Source organism: Canis lupus, chromosome 31 (genome assembly GCF_011100685.1).
Source record: "Canis lupus familiaris isolate Mischka breed German Shepherd chromosome 31, alternate assembly UU_Cfam_GSD_1.0, whole genome shotgun sequence".
In the NCBI taxonomy this organism is placed as follows: domain Eukaryota; kingdom Metazoa; phylum Chordata; class Mammalia; order Carnivora; family Canidae; genus Canis; species Canis lupus.
In genome coordinates, this window is record NC_049252.1 from 39602897 (window position 1) to 39623644 (window position 20748).

Consider the following 20748-nt stretch of genomic DNA (forward strand, 5'->3'; position numbering starts at 1 on the left):
GAGATCCCGTAGTTCCATTTTATAATCTCTTTCTTTATTGAGGGGCTCTGGTTGGGTCATGCTTTCAGTGCTCTGGCAGGCGGTTTACTCTGCCTTAGCTTTTATTTATTTATTTATTTATTTATTTATTTATTTATTTATTTATTTATTTATTTATTTATTTTTTATTATAGTCACACACAGAGAGAGAGAGAGAGAGAGAGAGAGGCAGAGACACAGGCAGAGGGAGAAGCAGGCTCCATGCAGGGAGCCCGACGATGCAGGACTCGATCCCGGGACTCCAGGATCGCTCCCTGGGCCAAAAGCAGGCGCCAAACCGCTGAGCCACCCAGGGATCCCCTGGTTTTATTTTTTTTTTTAAAGCTTATTTCATTAATATACTTAAAAAAAAAGATTTTATTTATTTATTCATTCAGAGAGAGAGAGAGGCAGAGACATAGGCAGAGGGAGTAGCAGGCTCCCTGCAGGGGGAGCCCCATGTGGGACTCAATCTCGAATCTCCAGGATCACGCCCTGGACTGAAGGGGGCGCTAAACCGCTGAGCCACCCAGGCTGCCCTCATTAACATGAAGACTCCTAACTCTGGGAAACGAACTAGGGATGGTAGAAGGGGAGGAGGGCGGGGGGTGGGGGTGGCACTGAGGTAGGCACTTGACGGGATGAGCACTGGGTGTTGTTCTGTATGTTGGCAAATTGAACACCAGTAAAAAAAAGTAATTTATTATTAAAAAATATATATACTTTAATTTGTTAGGTGAACCTTCTGCAAAAAAACACTATTATTTAGGAAGAAATAGGGTTTATGTTTAAAATCAAAGGAACTTCGGTATCTTGGATTCTGATGGTCATGATATCCTGGTGATGGGTAATTGCTTAATGTGACCTTTTGGAAAGGTTGAAAGCTGTCTTAGTTATGTTTTGTATGAGAAGCACATTTGATATACATGTTCACCGTGGGTAGTGGCTTTGTCCCTTTTGATCACTGCTTTTGGCACAGTATGGACTCAAAAAATTTGTTGAGTGAACTATATATTAGCAAATAGAGAAATAGAACAACTTAATTTTTAGAGCTTAATGGCATTTTTGTTGTTTTTAATTAATGTGCTTTTATATAGGGTGAATTTGAAAGTGAAAAGAAAGTTGCTTTGCATGAAAAGGAGATACATGGACTTGAGTGTGCGCAAGCACAGTCCCTTTACCAAAAAGAGAAAGAATCCTTGTTTCTGCAGCTGCAGGAGAAGAATAACCAAATTCTGCAGGTATGTGGAAAGTATCTTTTCTTTGTTATTACTTTGTGTGTGTGTGGTAAAATATGCATAACAAAATTTACCATTTTAATCATTTTTAAGGGTACAGTTCAGTGGCATTAACCCCATCCACACAGTTGTGCGACTGTCACCACTGCTTCTAGAACTGTTCATCATCACAAGTAGAAACTCTGCCCCCATTACACACTAGCTCCCCATTTCCCTTTCCTCCAGCCCTGGAACCTACTCTACTACTTTGTGTCTCTAGGAATTTGACCACTTTTGGGCCCTCCTGTAAGTGGGATCATACAACATTTATTCTGTCTGGTTTATTCCACTCAGCATCATGTCTGTGGGGTCTGTCCATGTAAGGCAAATCAAAGTTTCTTGTTTTTTTTTTTTATGGCTGAATAATATTGTTACATTTAGATACCACATTGTATTTATCTCTTCATCTTTATCTGTTGAAGGACCTTTAGATGGTTGTTTTCACCTTTTGACTAATCTGAATAATGTTACTCCGTGTACGAGTATCTGTTGCAGTCCCTGCTGTCACTTCGGGGGTGTACCTATCTAGGAACAGGATTGCCAGGTCAGATGGTGATGCTGTGTATGTCTTGAGGAGCTGCCATACTGTCTTCACAGCGGCTGCCCCTTATGTTCTTGCCAGCCGTGCACAGCGTTCCAGTTTCTCCACATCCTTGCCAGCACTTATTTTCCGTTTTCTGTTTATGATCGCCATCCTAGCGGGTGTGAGGTGAGACCTCATCGTGGTTTTAATGTGCATTTCCCTGATGATCAGTGATGTTGAGCATCTTTTCATGAGCTAATTGGCCATTTGTATGTCTTTGAAGAAATGTCTGTTCAAGTCCTTTGACAGTTTTTGAATAGGATTGGGTTTTGTTGTTGAGTTGTTCATTATTTCCTTTGTGAGTAGAGGTGTGTATTGATACTTTTTTTTTTTTTTCTTTTGACTGGGCTCCACACACACAACGTGGAGCTTAAACTCATGACCTTGAGATCAAGGGGCAGATGCTCTACCAGCTGAGATGACCAGGCTCCCCTACTTACACTATTTTTTGAGATAGTCCTACAATGTAGACCTTTCTGGATCGTAATAGTACTGGTTTCTTTTTCTGACCTTATCATTGTTTTCTGCTGGTCTCCTTTCAGCCTATCAATAACCAGTGTTGTGGTTGTGATGTGATATTGGGGTGATGTGGGGTCTGGGAGCAAACAGTTGAGAAAGAATTCTTGAGATGTCTTAGGTGCAAAAAAAGGTGGTTTTATTAAAGCACAGGGATGGGGCTTGTGAACAGAAAGAGCTGCCCTGGGTTCATGAGGAGGGAGGGATTAGTTAGTCAGGATTAGGGATAGAGCGATTAGGGATAGAGCAAGTCTCAGGAATTTAGAAACCAGGCTTCCAGGACTTTGCTGTGAAGATACGGTTATTTCATGAGACCCTTTAGATGTTTATCAGTGGGCCAGACGTTTGAAGGATGATTGCCAACACACATCTTGGGGGGTAGAGATAAAGGAAGTCTCTGGAGGGATTTCTATATGTTAAAGGAGATTTACAGGTTCCTGGGGGTTGCTTTTTGCCTCCAACAGAGTATTAACCTTAAGGCAGTTGAATTCCTAGAAGGTCACTGCCTGCCTCAAGGATTTGTCAATGGCTGCATGTTGTACGGAGACTTGATTGTTTCTACATCTTTTGCCTTTGTTCTCCACATCTTGTGGTTCTTATTATGACTACAAGATACTCTTTAGCAATAACCATCAGGAAACTTTGAAAAAATAAAAGTTTATTAAAGCCCTGGAGGCTACACCTTGTCGCTGGGTACACCTAGCCAGGTGTGATTGTGAGCCTGGGCTTCTGCTTTTACTGGGGTTGAGTGTGAGGGCCTGTGGTTTTGTGCGCTCACTACTGGTGAGTTTCATTAAGAGAAAAAACTCAGCCAGGCAAATTTGCAGGTCCGATTGGCTTTGTGAAGTGATCTGTGAATCAGGAGCAGCCCATCCAGCAAGTACAGGGATGTTCTCAGGAGCTGTACAGGTGGGAGGTTTCCAGCAAGCCCATCTTTCCCTGGGGGAAGGGCAGGGTGATCTTTTCATGCAGAGAGAGGAGAGGGCCCTGAGGGACAGGTTACCTCCTCCCTGCCAACCAGAAAATTCCAGATTGAGTAGCTTAAAGTGTTTTCACTCCTGGGGAGGTTGGAACTGCTGTGACCTCTTGGTCTGTTGTCCTGGGGGCAAGTGACTTTGACCTGATTTTGTAGTGGTGTTGCTGGGGTCTGTGGCCCTTGGTGCACAAAGGTGGTTTTATTAAAGCCAGGGGGCGGGGTGGGGGACAGGACCTGAGGGCAGGAAGAGCGGCTGCCCTGGGCTTGTGAGGAGACTGGCTAGATACTTGGGGGTTGGAGGAAGTAAAGGACGTTCCCACAGGACCTTAGTCGGCTAAAGAAGACTCTCCGGTTACTGGAGGCCTTGCTCTTTTCAAACCAAGGTTGTTTTCCCTTCTAGCAAGACATTGGGATTCAGACAGTTGGGAGCTTCCTGGAGGATATATTGTGCTCCCCTCAAGTACTTGTCAATGGGCTGCAGATTAGAAGGACATTTAACTTACCTGCATTTCTTTCTGCCTCTGTTCCCACATCACCACCACCTTGGGCCTGTGGCTTCCTTTGTAACAATTTAAAACATAAGAGCAGAATTTTGTTTATTTATCTACATATCTACTTTTAAATTTATTTATTTTTAAAGATTTTAAGTATTATCTACAACCAGCGTGGGGCTTGAACCTACAACCCTGCGATCAAGAGTCGCGTGCCCTACCAACTGAGGCAGCCAGGTGCCCCTGAGAGCAGGAATATAAAGCATGGAGACGAAAGAAAACAAATGGACCAGAGATCAGTTATTTAAATCAACTAAGATCCGTAGAGCAAGGGAGCCGGGTGAGAGGGAGGCTGGCGATGTGCGTCTAGAGTGAGCCCCCTTGGAAGTGGGTGCCTCCATCGTGAGGGCTCGAGGCAGGCTCTCCCAGTACAAAGGAGGAGAAAAACCACTGGGATCCTTGTGCACCATCACTGGATTTGGACTTCCCAGATTGGAGACATAGCTGACTTGTCTTTGTGTGCCAGGCACTTTGTGAGGTACATTCCAGAGCTTTCTTACTGCTGTAGGGTTCTGTCTTGCTCACGGAATGGATCCCTCAGGACACTGAGGCCCAGGAGAGGTTCCCTTAATTTGCTAACAATCCAGTGGCTCCCAAGCAGCAGAGCCAGTTTGGTTTTAAATACTGCGCCTGGGTGTGTGGCTTACCCTCCACCAGCCTCAGGTGGTGTGTGTCTGTGGAGGGCAGTCACCTGCTGGGGGGCGGGGGGGGGGGGGGGGGGGGGGGCTTGTTTCTGGCAGCAGAAGCCCCTCCCAAGCTCCAGGCTGAAGAGCAAGGGGCACCAGTGCTGAGGCAGGAAACAGTTCCGCAAGGAAGAAAGGACCTTTCTAAGTGTTTTTTCTTTTTCTATTTTTAAAGATTTTATTTGTTTGACAGAGAGAGAGGATGAACAGGGGGAGGGGCAGAGGGAGAGGGAGCAGCAGACTCCCCGCTGAGCAGGGAGCCCCACACGGGGCTCGGTCCCAGGTCCCCGAGATCATGACCTGAGTCCAAGGCAGATGCTTCACTGACTGAGCCCCCCTCCCAGGTGACCCTAAAAGTGTTTTTTCAATTTTTCTTCAACTACCAGGTGTTTCTGCCAAGACACACTATATGCATTCCTAAAAAACTCATTCCGTAAAAAAATACTAAAAATAACCCAGGTCATGGGAAAGTAGGGTTAAAGATCATTCAAATCCTATACCGTTTTGTATCTCAAGAGTCCTACTACAAGTATTAGCACAGGTAAAGAGAAATGGTAAATTCCGGATTGAGCAGTTACAGATTTACCTTTACAATAGGGGGATGCTGGCTTGATGGTCTCCTGAGTGCAAGGGGGAGGAATGAAGGGCATCAAGAGAGGCGGGGGTGGGGGTGGGGGTGGGGGGCTCAGGAGTGAACTTGCTGCTGGGAGCTGCGGGGTGCGGGGAGGAGGCTGCTCCCTGCTGCCCAAGTCCCGCTCCTGCCGTGAGCCCGCGCTCACCCGCGCTCACTGCTTGTGTGCTATGACCAGGCAGTGTCCCAGGGAGAGGGACAATGATCGCTAGGCACACCAGACTCTATTAAGAAATTGTTTTTGTTGTAAATATTTCTATAAGCTTTTTTGAAATGTACGTGCTCAGTTAAAATAATGCTGTGCAGTAAGGAAGAGCGTCCTACTGATGTAGTTTTGGAACCTAGGTGGTTTTGTGGGGGGAGATCTGGAGCTGATGACCAAGAAGGAATTCTTGAGATGTCTTTGCAAATGGTGGTTTTATTAAAGCACAAGGACAGGACCTGTGGGCAGGAAGGGCTGCTGCCCCAGGGTGGTGAGGGCTGGCTCTTCATACACTGTGGAGTCGGAGTCGGGGTAAGTAAGGGGAAGGGAGATTTTCAAAAGAACTTTTGTCTAAGGAGGACCGACCTACAAGGTCCTGGACGCCTTGCCATTGTCGGGTTAAGGTTGCTTTTCCCTCTGGTAAAGCATCAACATGCAGACAGTTGGGAGCTTCCTGGAGGAAGGTCGCACCCGCATCCCACCCGCATCCCACCCGGGAGGGGGTGGGGGCTGGCAGGGTGTCGGCTTGTGCTGTGTCCACTTCCCTTCCTTCAGCAGGAGGGAGCAGGATGGGCAGAGGGGAAAGTGTGTGTCCCACACACTCGGAGGGTGGACTCCGCCACCGTGGTGGCCTGTACGGCTGGCCCTCGGCTTGATGCTGGGAGGCCGGCAGGCGTCTGCCGTCCCTCCACACCCCACCAGCTGGGGCTACGCCGCGCCTGGAGCAGTCTGGGCACCAGCTCAGGTGCTGGCGGCATTTGGGCTCACGGCTCTTCTCTTTTGTTTGTTTTTGGTCATCATTTGCCATCTTAGTCTGACGGAACCAGTGGTTTATAGAATCTGTATTTTTTTTTTTTTTAAAGATTTTATTTGAGAGAGAGTACATGGTGGGGAGGAGGCAGAGGGAGAAGCAGACTCCCCGCTGAGCAGGGGGCCTGACACAGGGCTGATCCCAGGACCCTGAGGTCATGACCTGAGCCAAGCTGTGCTTCCGATGGAGCCCCCCCCCCCCCACCGTCCCCGGGCGCCCCCTTTGGCTCTTTTTTCAAGGAGACAGGTGTAGGTGATCTTCAGTTGCCTAGAAACTAATACTCTGAATGAACATAAAAGAGATTTTGAGTGTTTTGTGAGAATAGTCTCTGGTGAATTTGCCCCTGACCCTGGCGCCTGGGCTCCTGGGATGTTCGCATATCCCGGGTCTGGAGGCGGTGGGTGATGGGGGGCTGTTAGTAATCTTCACCTTCAATCGCTGTATTTTGCCGTGTTTTTGTTACCTGGGATGACGAGTGTTTGTTACAGAAGTTTATTCCTCACGGAATTGTTTTAAACAGAGCTATGACAATTTTTCCTCAACAGCTGAAGGAACAGATTTTATCCCTAAGTCACGAGGTGGAAGAGCGCCGCCGCGACCTGGAGCAGCTGCAGCAGAGGCGCGAGAGGGAGAACCAGGAGGGCACGAATCTCATCTCGATGCTGAAGTCCGACGCTGACCTGTCTGACCGCGAAAGGTCGGTCGCTCGCTCCCCTGTGCCCGCCGCCCCCGCGCCCTCTCCCGCGTGAGCGCACCGCGGTACCTGGCGGGATGCGACCCCCGGCCCTGTCCCTCTTCTCATTCAAAAAGACATCAAGAAGAGTACTGAGCACCGAGTACAGGACGTCATTGGAGAACAGTGGGGCTGAAGGCGGGTGGTTTCTCCTCGGCCGGGCCTGCCGGCCTCTCAGTGGCTGGGCTGTTGAGAGGCAGAGGAAACCTTCCTCCTGCGGGGTGGCCCGGTAGTACCTGGACCCGGTGTCCCTCTCCTGGAAGGTCTGCACTTGGAGGGCCTTGGGCCCCCGCCCCCCTGCTGCCCTCCTGACTCATTCTGATTGAGGTTTTCTTTTATTTATTCTTACACTTCCCCCTTTTGATGAAGATCCTTCCCTGAAAGCATTGCTGACAGAGTCAGGTGTTTCACGTCTATTGGTTTTACCCCTCGGTGCCAGGAGGACCTTTCCTGCATCCTGCCCCGCGTCAGGGGAGTCTGGCTAGAGGGCTTGAGCCAACTCAAGTGCTTACGTTTGTAATAGTTCCTTCTTTTTCCTCTCCAGTGCCCTGGCTCTTTGCAGTGGCAGAAGCTGGAAGTTTTCTGGATTTGTTTTGTTGCCTTCACTTGTCAGATTTGAAAGTTGAGGATTTTAGCAGTTTTTTAGGTGACCCATGTAGGATGTGAGCAGCTGGCTTGCTGTAGTAATTAAATATGGAGTGTGGGCAGTTTCCCATTCTGTCCTAGTCTTGTTAACTAAAAGAGAAAGTTCCTGGTTCAGCCTGTAAAACAAACAAACAAAAAAAGACCATATCGGCATCTAGACGAAAGACTAGAATGGTCACAAAAAGACCATTTGGAGTCCATTGTAATGGTCAGTGAACAGATTTATTGGGCGTTTGTGTATAGGCATGTTTTGGGTTTTTTTTTTTTTTTTTTTTTAAGAGTTGTAGTTTATTTATTTTTTTAATTTTTTTTTTTTTTTTTTTTTTTTTTTTTATTTATGATAGTCACAGAGAGAGAGAGAGAGAGGCAGAGACACAGGCAGAGAGAGAAGCAGGCTCCATGCACCGGGAGCCCGACGTGGGATTCGATCCCGGGTCTCCAGGATCGCACCCTGGGCCAAAGGCAGGCGCCAAACCGCTGCGCCACCCAGGGATCCCTTGTTTTGGGTTTTTTAAAAGATTTTATTTATTAGAGAGAGACAAGGCGGGGAGGGGCAGAGGGAGAGGCAGGCTCCCCGCTGAGCAGGGAAGGAGGGGGGAGCTGGAACCCAGGACCCCCGAGGCTTTGAGGTGAAGGCCAACGGTTAACTACCTGAGCCACCCAGGCGCCCCACAAGTTAGTTCCTATCAGGTATAGGAAAAGCTACTGTAACTGCTCAGGGACTTCCTGCCAGTGTTCTAGCATCCGGAGGGAAGTTGAGGGCCTGATTCCCTAAATCCCCCTTGGGGTGTTTCCTTTGGGCAGTTTGATCCAAGGTCTGGCCCTCCCCAGCAGGCCTGGGGACAGACACGTAAATGTGAAGAACTGGTGATTACTTCCGCAAACCTGAGTCCTTGAGTACTTGAGGACACGTAGCTGCAGCTCGCAGGTGGTCGGAGTCCAGAGTGCACCAGAAGCCTCCCGCACTTAGGTCCTCGAAGACTGGGCAGGTTTGGGTAGGTTCAGGAGAGGGGGAAGAGGAGGTGGGGGAGGGCCTCAGGGCCCTTAGGAGGCGAACAATACATCAGAAACATCCAGAAGCCTCAAGAGACCCTTTAAAATAGGCATCCCCTCAGGCTTTTGTCTGTTTTGTGAAGGAGCCTCCCCAATCGTGAGTAACAGGTGTAGGGAGCTCGAAGTCCCCACTACCTCTGGGGCGTCGGTCCACTTAGTTACAAGGACACACTGTTTGTAAGCGTGGGACCAGCCGGGCCCGGGGCCGCCCCCTCGAGCAAGGTCTCTGTCTCGGGTTTTCTCTGGAGCCTGGCTGCAGAGCGCAGGGGCCCCGGAGTGTCTGTGCACCTGCCCTCCGGCCCAGGCCTCCCACCTCCCGCCCCCTTGGAGAAGTGCAGCCCCGGGGGCTCCCTGGGGGGGGTTGGGCTTATAGTGTGGGGGGCCCGGGTGGGGCCACTGTCATCAGAAGGTCCCTCGAAGCCCGCCAGAGCTGGAAGTGTCGCGGCTCCTCGTCGGCTGGCTGTGCCGGCTTCCGCCCGCTCTACCGCCCGCCCTAGGAGCTGGCGCGGGGCGCGAGTCGGGCTGCCCCTTGTCCGGCTGCCTGGGTTTCACTAAGAAGTTCCTGCTGTAGGCCGCCCGGGGCTCAGCGGTGGAGCGTCTGCCTCAGCTCAGGGCGTGACCCCGGGGTCCTGGGATCAAGTCCCACGTCGGGGTCCCCGCAGGGAGCCTGCTTCCCCCTCGGCCTCTCTGTGTCTCAGGAGTAAATACAATCTTAAAAACAAAAAAGAAGTTCCTGCCCTGTAGCATTCAGATTTCTCCCGTGTTGACCCGGAGCCTTGTTTCTGCTGTTGCGGGTCGGCCGCGGAAGGACCCGTTAGTGTGTAGCTGAGGCTGCAGGGCTCGCTTGTGTCCGAGCACCTGGCTTACCTGGTGCATTGCTGCAGCTCACAGGGCCTCCCGTGGGCCTTCCCCCGGGGTCGCGGCCGAGGTCGCCGTTGGGGTCGCCGTCGGGTCGGCTGTCTGTGCCCAGGGTGCCTGCCTGCGTGCACCGAGGGGCCGTGGGCCTTGCTGCCGCTGAGCTGGCTGTGCAGAGAGCACGTCCTTCCTTCTAGAGCCCCTTGAACACTGGCCTCGAGGAGAGCACCTGTCCGTAGGTGTCTGGAGGCTGGGGCCCAGGCCTGAGCGCCCCTCAGGCTGTAGAGCGACTGGCTCCACACACGATTCCAGGTGTGCAAGATGGGGCCAGTGGGTGAGCAGCAGCTGCAGACTCCTGACACCCACAAGCGTTTGTCACAGTTGAGGATCATCGAGGGGACTGCAGCCCTCCTAGCCTTTGAGGGTGACCCCTGCCCTCCCTGACCCTCCATAGCCGCTGTCATCCTCGTGCCTGCCTCCGCCCGCTCCCCCCACAGGATGTCTTGTCCTGTGCCTGCCTGCCCTCTGGAGGCCTGGGCAGCAGGGAGCAACTGGTGTGCTGTGTGCAGTCTGCCCCCGTGCTGCTTTCCCGCCCCGGTCCTCCTGTCTCTCCCCTGGGCAGCTCTCCACGTGTTGTTCAGTGGGGTCCCGGTGTTGGGAGGAGGCCTTGCCCCAGGCCCTTGGTGGCGGTGTGAGCGCGTGAATGGCTGGGGTGTACGAGTGTCCCCCACCCCCTCGGCCCCGGCATCTCCCAGGTATGAGGACCCGTGTCGGCTGGTCCACTTATGCACAGGCTGCAGCCCTTCACCCCAGCTGTGTCTTGGGTGTGGTCGCTATGCTGTGGCCAGAGAGGGCCAGCCACATTGGTGCTGTCCTCCTGGGGGTCCGAGAGGCTGTGAGTGGGCACAGGAGCCCACGAAAACTAACAGTAAGATGACGCCTTCTCAAAGTCAATGGTAGCAGCCCAGAGGTTAAGTCTCGTTGGCAGAGCTGCCCCCCGGCTGTGCCCCTCTTGTCCGAGTCAGGCAGAGTTGACACGGCTGACAGCTCACGGCCCGCTGTGTGCTTTGCTCAGGAGAGCTCTCCGAGATGCTCTGCGGAGGCTGCTCAGTTTGTTTGGAGAGATGCTGAAGGTTGCCATCGCGCTGAAGAGCCGGATCAGTGAGCGCGTGGGGCTCTGTCTGGAGGATGAAGACCCACCTGGTGCGTGGCCCAGCGGCCAGGCCCTGTCTGCAGGTGAGTGCCCGGACGGCCCTGCGTCTGAGCCCTGGGGCCAGAGCGCTCCGTGCTGTCCCCCTCCTTCCCTGCTGTGTGGGGCCGGGCCGGATGAGCTCCCGAAGCTGGAGGTGGGCCAGTGCCTCTGGGACACGGGTGTGCTTGTCCTTTGACGGCCTGGTCCTGGGAGCTTGCTTGCCGCGCGCGTGGTATATGCAGGTTTACGTCTTTGCTCATTTGCAGCACCAGTGCTTGAAGAGACGTGGCCTGGGTCTGAGGCAGCCCTGCTGGAACTGGACAGAAGTTTGCCTGAATGCGTGGAGATGCCTTCAGAGGCTGAAATTAGCAGTCACATCTGTGAAAGCTTTTTCATGAGCCCAGAAAGTTCACTGGAGTACGAGCAGCCGATTAGGAGGATTTACCAGAGTCTGGGCCTGGCGGTGGAGGGCCTGCTGGAGCTGGCTCTAGACTCCACCAGGCAGGTGAGACACGGCTCCGCGTGCCGTCCATCTGCGGCCCTATGTTGGCTCCTGTTAGTGTTTCCCTTTTTCTGAGGATAACGGGTTCGATAAGTGGTTAGGTTGCATGGTTTGGCGACGTAAGCTTAGTGGATGAGGATGGTGCCGCTCCCAGGCGTGGTGCTGGCCGCTGTCCATTCGGTGTTTCTGGTTCTCGGCTGCAGCCTACAGAGCGAGAAGGGGCATTGGCACTTTCTGGGTGGATCTGGCTTCTTTCGCTGTTGTCTTCTCCTTTAGGATTCAGGGGCAGAAACCGTCAATTTTGGGTACGTACCTGCTTTCTCATATTGTTCTCATTTTCTGTTACTACCAGTGATGCTCCTCTGTGTTTTTCCTAAGCAGAAGTCTTTTCTGAGCCCAAATTCTGGAGACAGTAGGTTTGCTGCGAATGGAAAGGAAGAGCTGAGTGTGGGGTTGATGACACGTGGTTTGGCGTCTCTCCTTTGTCTACCTCCTGCACCCTTTTAACTTCACGTTGAATATATTTATGTCCAGAGATTATCACCAGAACAGGGGGTTATGCTCAACTTTTTAGAAAGTTTTGTACAGTTAGAAAAGACATGAAATATGAATACAGGGATCCCTGGGTGGCGCAGCGGTTTGGCGCCTGCCTTTGGCCCAGGGCGCGATCCTGGAGACCCGGGATCGAATCCCACGTCGGGCTCCCGGTGCATGGAGCCTGCTTCTCCCTCTGCCTGTGTCTCTGCCCCTCTCTCTCTCTCTCTCTCTGTGAGACTATCATAATAAATAAAAATTAAAAAAAAAAAAAAAGAAATATGAATACATGACAGGCAGCGTAGGGATTCTTTTTCACGTTGAACCTAATTAGAAAATATGCATTTTTAGTCAAAACCTTGCTGTTTACATCCCAGGAATCCTTGAATAAGTCTTCTCCATTTGGTGTGAGAAGAGCAGCCTTGGGGCTGCTTTCAAGGGGAAACCAGTGGATTCCCTCAGAGGCAGAGTCTGGGGAAGCTGGAGGTGCCTGAGTGTGAGGGAGGCCGAGGGAGGCCCAGGCCGGCTGCTCAGGCGTCTGTCGGCACAGCTGGCCGTAGGCGTCTGCCTCCACGGGTTAGCCTGGGCCGCAGCCTGGGCAGGGGAGGGAGGCGAGATCGGGGCCTGGGGCTGAGCCAGGACAGGGCACCGCGGGAGGCCGCACCTCGCACCTCGTGGAGACCGAGTCAGGGAGGGTCTGCAGGGGGTAAGGGTGCGTCAGGCCCCATGCCCGCCGAGGTGGCCGGCCCAGGGAGCCTCCCTCCCTCCCCTCCCACCCACGGCCTCCCTGCCTCCTCCTCCACCCGTGGAGCACAGGTGGTCATCCTGCGCGGCCTCGGGGCTCTTGATGAACAGTTCTCATGGCCTTGGAAACGCGCCCTCTCGGCAGCGTCACTGTGCAGATGTGTGGCGTCCGTCGTTCGTGCACGTGTGAACTTTCTGTGCAGCATTGTAGCTGTGCAGAATTTTTCTTTCTTGAAAATTGTTGAAAAAGCAAATTTGCGTATAACGGACACGGTATTGAACGTCAGTGTTGCTTCTTACAGAGTATTTGTGGTTTTGTCAGAATTCTAGTTGTGCCGGGATTCTAAGTCCGTTGGTGTTAACGTGAGCTTTATTCTGACGTGTGGTTCTGGTTTCCAAATGTGTTAACAGCTGGAAGAAGCGCGTCAGATTCATTCTCGTTTTGAGAAAGAATTTAGCTGTAAGAACGAGGAGACGGCACAGGTCGTCAGGAAGCAGCAGCAGTTACTGGAGCGCCTGGAGGAGGAGAACGCGGCCCGGACGCGGCTGATGCTGGAGCTACACCAGGCGCAGGGTGAGCGCTGGCTGCGGGCGGAGGGCTGCCGGGACACAGGCCCGGGGCACCGGGGAAGGGGAGGACTCACAACTTTAAGAGTGAAGCGAGGGACTAAGTAGCGCCCATGGCGTGAGGCCCCGGTGACCTTCCTCAGGAAACCCTGGGATCAGGAGCGCAGATCCCGGGCCGACAGCCTCAGCGCGTTGCCTGCCGTGGTGAGGTGGGAATGTCTGTCCTCCCGTCACGGGCGGCGGGTGTCCCGGAAGGGACATTGTGACCCCTGGGACCCCCGCACGTCAGGCGTCTGGTCCCTGGTGTCACAGCGCTTGTGCGCCAGGTGGCGGCCGTGGTGTGAGGGAGTCACGTGAGGCCTCTCCCCGTGTTCGCCCCCCCCCCCCCGCCCCCCCGGGCGCACAGGCCTGTCGTCTGGGAGCGGGACGCAGGCGAGCGCCGAGCTCCCAGGTGCGAGCTCCCAGGTGCGCTGCGGCTGGGAGGGCCGACCATTGCTCCTCCGTGAGGCCTCAGCGGCCCGTCTCCATCTCAGGCATCATCGAAGGCTTCAAGGAGGAGAAGGCCAGCCTGCAGGAGGCGCTGTGCCGGCAGGAGACGGCCGAGCACGGCCTGGCGGAGGAGCTGGAGGGTCTGAGGCAGCAGCTGCAGCAGGCGGCGCAGCAGCAGGCGGAGCTGAAGGAGGAGAATTCCGCCCTGTGGAGCCAGAAGGAGGCGTCGGCCGCAGAAGCAGAGGCGAGAGAAGCTGGTGAGAGCGGCGCCTGCGGAGCGGGGCAGGCGGGAGCCCTGCGCGGCTGCGCCCTCCCGGAGGCCTCAGTGCAGATAGCACGGCCACTGACCGCCCTTGGGTGCGCCCTTAAAACATTGTGTAACGTTACCCTCAGGTAGGGAAACGTGTTCGTAACAGGCTCGCCGTGATTTCAGGCCGTCAGAGGTCTCCTCTTTAAAATAGTTAAGGTACGAGCAGTTGGAACACGGAGGGTTGCGCTGCTGGGGTTTGCAGGTGGCGGTGTCCCTGAGGACGCCCCGGGGACGCCCGTGTGGGCGCAGCCGCCCCGGGCCTGCTGCACCTCGGCCGTCCCTGTGCTGCTCTGCGCCATTCGGGAGCCTCGTTTTTCATTTCTCTTTCCCCCAAGTTTTTCTTTTTAATTTCCCTTGAGACACAACCAGCCCTCAGGGCCTCGTGGTTGCCCTTTCTTGGATCCTTCGTGCTGTGAGCACGAAGGCGGGTCCCCGGGACCGCAGCTCCTGGACGGCGGAGTTGCCGTGCTCCGGGTCTCCAGCCGCGGGCTGTGCGTGATGGCTCCCGACCCCCTCCTCTTGCCCGACGCCGCTCGATAACGTCTGTCTACCTGGACGTATCTCTCTGTCCTTTTTCTATTTTTTGAGTTGAATTTCTGATGTTGAAAACTTGACCTGTCTTTGTTGGTTTCACCCTTTGAGTCTCTTTCCACCGTCAGTTGTGTCTCTTGTGGGTCTCGTGTTAACGACGCCTGGAAAGCTGCCCGGGGGTCTCCTGCTGTCTCTCCTGGTGCGCGGTGACCTGTTCTGGGGGCAGGGACGCTCCGCTGCTGACCGCAACGCTGTGTGTCCGCTTACTCTTCGTGTCCCTTCTCCTGCTCCCGTCTCTGCCCGGTGCCCGGCCATGCTGGTGTCCAGGGAGGCACCGTTGATGTGTGAGAGTGCGTGAGTGTGTGAGTGAGCACGCGTGCCCTGTGGACCCTGTGCCGCATGCATACTGCCGTCTGCACAGATGTGAGTTCTTGGGGGTGTTCTTCCCGTGGCTCCTCGCGGAGTGAATGGGCTCACGGCAGGATCATGTGCAGGGAATTTCCCAAGACCTCCGGTGCCTGGAATTTCCTTACTTGACTCTTTTCTATAAATGAAGTTGTAGCTGGCGACACGTGGTTTTAGATTTGATTTCTTTTTCTTAAATTGGAGGCCATAAACCATTGTTCTCCTGCACCCGCTGTCTTTGCTGAGGCACCTGTTTCTTCGCAGGTGTTCTGAGGAGCTGCCCTCTGCCCTGCTCTTCTTACTGCCCCTTTGCCGTGACTCGGTGGGGCTCCTGCACATGCCTTGTTCTGCTTCAGGTCTGAGGACTTGTCAGCCTCAGGTTATTTCTTTAGACCTCGTTCCTTCTGTCCCGGCCCTTCCCGTAGGCTGCGCCTCCCAGTGGGACAGACTGTCCCTGTGCAGGGCCCCATCCGCCCGCTCCCAGCCTGAGGCCCGGTGGGGTGGCCAGGCCCACACCCCACCCACCCAGTTTATTAACCACCACGAGCGAGTGAGGGTGCTCACAGGTGTTGGAGTTGAGAGACGGGGCCTGAGCAGCCGTGTAGCCCTGAGCCAGGGGGCAGCCTCGTCGTCGCTCCCCAAGGCCCGAGTGGCCCTGCCTCTGTGAGGTCCGTCCCGGGGGCTCCGCTGCGCCCGGGCCTGCCTCCCCCTGCACATCTTCTCGAGGCTGTGGACGCGGCTGCTCTTCTGCGTCTCTGGTTACCCTGCAGAGAGGCCTGGCCTCCTGTGTGGCCGCAGCGCCCGTAGCCCTGGCACCTTGGCAGATGTGAGCGGGGCCAGTCTTTGCTCCTTCCCTTTGACACCGCGCTCGGTCCTTGGTTGGCTTTCATCCTGTTAGCCGCACCTGGCCTTCTTACCTGGCCTCTGTTCTTTCCCTTCACGCACACAGTTCCTCTCCCTTCACGCACAGCTCTGTGCTCAGGTTTGCAGACGCACCCCTGCCGGAGCTGTGGAAATATTGCCCAGAACGCCTGGTGGCTCAGTCAGCTCAGTGTCACACTCTTGGTTTCGGCTCAGGTCGTGATCTTGGGGTTGTGGGATCGGGCTCCCTGCTCAGCGGGAAGCCTGCCTGTCTCCCTCTGCCCGTCCCCCTGCTCACACTCATGTGCGTGTGCTGTCTCTCTCAAATACATAATCTTTAAAAATAAATAGATAAATGCTGCCCATGTGCACAGCACCTGCTGACCTTCCCTGACCACCGGCTTCCCAGGAACAGCCAGGGTACCCGTGGTCCTGATTCTGCTCTGGGCCCTCGTGAGTGTTGACCTATGTCCAAGTGCCTTTAGAGGTCCTTGCACCTTGTGGGGAGATGCGGCTCTGCCTGTTTGCGTGGTGCCTGTTAGGTGTGTGGTGTGTTTCGCGGCTGCTCCCAGGGCAGTGCCGTCTACCCCAAGTGTGGTTTCTTTGTTTCTTTTTAAAAGTCTGCACTAAATTTATTGGCAGCCAAGACCTGCTGCAGCCCAAGAGCAAATGGCGTGCCTGGCTGCCGTCCCAGAATAGTGTGGACGGGTACAAGCGGTGGGCACCTGCTGCCCTCAGTCTCGGAGGGTGGAGGTCCCACACAGAGTCGCACACGCCCCTTCTGGGGAGCTCCGGCTCTTGCTGTGCCCTCCCGTGCGGAAGGGCCGGGCGCTCTCAGAGCCTCTGGGAAAGCCCAGGTCCCATCTGTGAGGCCCACCATACGGATGTCGGGGGATGCAGGTGTTCGCACCGTCGTGGTGGCGCGAGGGCGTGGGCGTTAGAGACTGTCCAGGACCACAGACGAGCCCTGGCGCCCTGCTGACTTTAATACCCGTGTCTCAAAATGCTGTGTTTTCATTCATAGGCACTCCTGCTCCCATAGCACACGAGGACTCAGGTTTGTAAACACAGACCAGATTGCTGTGTGAGATGAGCTGTGTCTGCTGCACCAGATGCCCCAGTTTTTACTAAAGAGGAAAAATACTTTAAGGCTTTTGTGGCAAACTGTTAACAAAAACACCAACTTTAACCTTCCCTGTTGACATGTGGAAATGCGCTAGCTCTTATCCAGTGACGCCCTCCGCGGCCGGTGCTGCTTGGCAGGGAGCCCCGTCTGGTGGCAGGTGCATTGTCCTGGGGCCGGGGGCCAGCCCTGGGGCCTGGAAGGTCTTAGGGGAGTCTTGGGGGACCCCGAGTGGAGCTCCTCTGCTGCTCCGACAGCGTCGGTGGCCCTCGGCATGGCCTGAGTGACCACATGACACCTTCTCTTCAGTGCCACCTGCACGGGGCCCTCGCGAGCTGTGGCTGGGCGCCCTTCCTGCAGCATGTGGCCCCGAGGATGGTGCCGTCTGGGTGGGCGGCCAGGCAGCACGACCCCCGGGTGGGGATGATGTGGTTCTAACTGCATGTTTAAGGCAATTTAGTCTAATTGCTGACTTACTAGCATGAGAATTCCCTGGGAATGTTCCAGTAGTGGTGATGGCAGTTTGGCATAAGAGATTGGCAGGGTTTTATAAGAAGGAGTTTTGAAAGCAAATAAACTATAAATGAAAACCTATGAAATCAAAATTTCAGTTTGTGGATAGTTTGCGCACTTTAGGACTCCTCAGAGGCCAGCCTCCTCTACTAGACGTGCTTATGAGCGTACAGTTCCCACGGGGACTGGGGCCTTCCCCACTTAATTTTAGACTGGCTTTCGACGTCTGGCAGGCCCTGCCGCGGCCCCGGCTGTGCCGTCAGTGCGTTCTCCGTCGGGCTGTGCGCCCCCTCACCGAGTCCTCGGCTGCATCTTGTCCACACAGGACAATCTATGTGGAGGCGTGATTCCTAGAAAACCCACTGATGGGTCGTTTGGAAATACCAAGATGTAGTCTTCTCAAGCTTTACATTTCTTTATTTTAGCGAATTTTAATTTAAAAGCTGTAATTCTCCCGCTCTTTTCTAACGTCCTTGGCTTTGTCTCTGGGGGCATTTAGCCCAGTGGTGAGCACCCAGGCTCGTGCTGGCTGTGGGTGCATGTCCTTCGGGGCCGGCTGTGTCTCGGGGCCCGGGGCTGCTGGGGCGGCTGGATGTGGTGTGTGTCTGCCCCGCCGTGGGGGGCACCTGCCGGGCACGTTTCCCGTTTCTGCTTCAGCCCACGTCCCTGCCCTGATCTGTGGGGCTTTTCTCCCTGTTTTGTCTCTTCAGCTCTTCGTAGGGAAGTGGAGTGTCTGACGCAGGAGCAGTCGGAGGCCAGGAAGCAGTCGGAGAAGGACCGCGCGGCGCTGCTCTCTCAGATGAAGGTTTTCGAGGCGGAGTTGGAGGAGCAGCTCTCTCGGCACGAAGCGTGTGCCAAGCAGGCCGAGGAGCTGTCCGCGCTGAGGCAGCAGATGGCGGCTCTGGACAAGCATCTGCGGAGCCAGCGGCAGTTCATGGACGTGAGCATCTTGACTAAGTGTGCTTGTGTCCCTGAACGCCGGCCCTGTAGCGTGAGCGTCCGTGACACAGTGTTAGGGTTAGCACGCGGCCGGGGGGTTGTGGCCGGGTCACTCTAGGCACACATCCCCAAGGGGTCAGCGTGCGCCTGTGCGTGGCCTGCGGGGCCCCCCCCCAGCCCCCGTGCCAGCCCTGCATGCCCAGCCCTGCCCCCTTGGGCCGAGCCGTCTGCTGTCTGTGGCTGTTCTGTCCACACTCTGCAGAGTCTCTCGCTGCACCTGCAGGGCCACCTCTTCATCGAGCCGGTGGACAGGTGGTGTGGAGGGAAGTGCTGCGAGCGCCTGCTGGGCGGTCCGCGTCTGCGCAGGCGGTCGGCCTTCCCTCCGGAGGGAGAAGTGCCGTGGCCTGCGTGCCTCTGAGACGTCCGAGCAGACTGCCTCTGTCCACAGGAGCAGGCTGTCGAGAGGGAACACGAGCGGGAGGAGTTCCAGCGGGAGATCCAGAGGCTGGAGGAGCAGCTCCGCCAGGCGGCCCGGCCGCGGCCCCATGGCCCTCGTGTCAGCGACGTAAGTCAGCCTGACGCGTGCTCTGCCCGTTGGGTAATGTTCTGCATCATGTTCTAAAGACTTACCTGTGGAACAATTTTTCCTTCCCTGTATGTGGAAACGGCAGGAGGAGCAGCTGGACGAGGAGGTAGGGGTGTTGGGGGTCTGCATGGTGGGCGCCGCCTCCTTCCCCTCCCCTCCCCTGCACAGCGTGGGGGCTGCTGCACGGGGGGCCTGCTCTTCCTTCCCTTGCCTCCCTCTGCTGGAGCGGACCTGCGTGCGTCCCCCGCCTGCTGCGGCTGTGGCTGGTGTGCTGGTTCAAACACTGAGCGTATATGGGGACTATGCTGGGTTCGTTTTCAGTTGTAAGCACTGAGGCATTCCGTGCATCGTTCCCTGGGCCCCCAGTGTGACCCCCCAGTGGCGGAGCCCCGAGTGCAGCCAGGGTGTCCACACGGTCCCCTCCCGCCCACGTGCCTGCCGTGTGTGGGCGTGTGCCTCTGCGCAGCGTGCCCGCTGGCCGTGCCGTGTGCTCCCGTACTTAGGAGGTGGTGCTGTCACTGTCACATTTCTCAGGCGTTCTTGTTGTTTTAGGTTGAATTGTTGCAAGAAAAGTTGAGAGAGAAATCAGATGGCTTTAACGAGTTGGTCATAAAGAAAGAGTTGGCGGACAGACAAGTGATGATCCAGGAAGAGGAAATCCGACGTCTCGAGGAGACCAACGCGAGCTGCAGGAGGGAGGCGGCTCAGCTGCGGGAAGAGCTGGAAAGGCAGAGAGACGCCATGAAGGCCTTGCAGCAGGTAGCAGCCCACGCCGTGGGAGCCCGAGTCCGCGGGACCCCACACTGTGCCCCCCCACCCCCGCCCTCCCCTCCGAGGGCAGCGTCCCCAGCTGCTCTCCCCTCAGCCCCTCACGCCAGCACCCTACTTGGCGTCGGCCCCAAGACCGCACCCCTTCCAGGGTCCTGTGAGCCCCGCTCGGTTCAGTTGGTTTGCCACAGCGGCTTAGGGACTCACAGCCCGAGCGGGAGGCCAAGGCAGGGCTTGGGTGCCCTCCCCAGGAGCGCCTCCTCCCCGCCCCCCCCCCACCCTTCTTTTTTCCCTGCATCACTTGCTCCCTCTTCCTTCTCTCAGCAAACACCTCCTGAGCTTATTAGATGCTGCAGGCATAGAAAATGCCTTTTTTTCTCTGTACAAACTTGGGCCACTTACTGTAACTTCTTTTCCATGTAATTTGTTGTGACCAATTTCTCCATAGTAAATACTGTTTGAAAACTTTTCCAGTGAGACGTTAACATGCGTTATACAGAGTAACATTGTCAGCCACTGGCCTCTTCTCAGGCAAGTTCTTTGCAGTTTTTTTTGTTAATAGCCAATAGCCTAGGGACAATTTTTTTCCTTCTTGAATAACTACTAAGGACAGATTCACTGCAGTGGACTCACAGGCACACACGATGGCCCTCTCTTTGGGGTCCCATCCTTCACCAGGTGGATCTCTGCTCTGGAGGTCATGTGTGTGGCGTGTGCAGGTGTGTGCAGCTGAGTGCCAGGGGCATGTGAGGACACTGGGCACTCAGGTCACAATTTGACACCCCTTGTTCCTGAAAAACTTGCCTAAAATAAGCCTTTTTTTCTTAATCAGGATAAAGAGGCCTTACAGGAGAAGCAGATGAGCAACTTGCTTCTGGTGTCCACACTACAGTCTAAACTCGATGAGGGCAGGTGCCCTGTGCCTCCTGCAGACAGCTGCCCCGAGGGCCCAGAAGTCCAGTTAGAGGCGGTGCAGAGGGCGCTCCAGCAGCGAGAGAGCGAGGCAAGAGTGGGGGCTGGGGGCGGCTGGCGAGGGCAGGACGTCCAGGTGATGCGGGAAGTGGGGCTGCGACTGCTGTGTACCTTCGTGATTATTAGATGTTAATGACTCTTCTCAGCATGTACTTTAAAGTCTTGTAAATTTTTTTTT

General features: G+C 55.0%; 1 protein-coding gene across 7 annotated transcripts in view; it reads left to right on the plus strand.

Moving 5' to 3' along the window:
* PCNT (pericentrin) overlaps positions 1-20748 on the plus strand; it is a 101352-nt gene that overhangs the window by 43427 nt on the left and 37177 nt on the right. For 5 of the 7 annotated variants that reach the window (XM_038581705.1, XM_038581709.1, XM_038581711.1 and 2 more), the window contains exons 16-27: positions 1116-1259; positions 6794-6945; positions 10610-10770; positions 10993-11231; positions 12918-13080; positions 13607-13819; positions 16694-16726; positions 18016-18245; positions 18693-18809; positions 18916-18936; positions 19383-19589; positions 20431-20601. In XM_038581705.1, the coding sequence (XP_038437633.1) occupies positions 1116-1259; positions 6794-6945; positions 10610-10770; positions 10993-11231; positions 12918-13080; positions 13607-13819; positions 16694-16726; positions 18016-18245; positions 18693-18809; positions 18916-18936; positions 19383-19589; positions 20431-20601 (1851 nt within the window). The remainder of the gene's footprint in view (positions 1-1115; positions 1260-6793; positions 6946-10609; positions 10771-10992; positions 11232-12917; positions 13081-13606; positions 13820-16693; positions 16727-18015; positions 18246-18692; positions 18810-18915; positions 18937-19382; positions 19590-20430; positions 20602-20748) is intronic. The other 2 variants (XM_038581707.1, XM_038581708.1) reach the window with 2 other exon arrangements.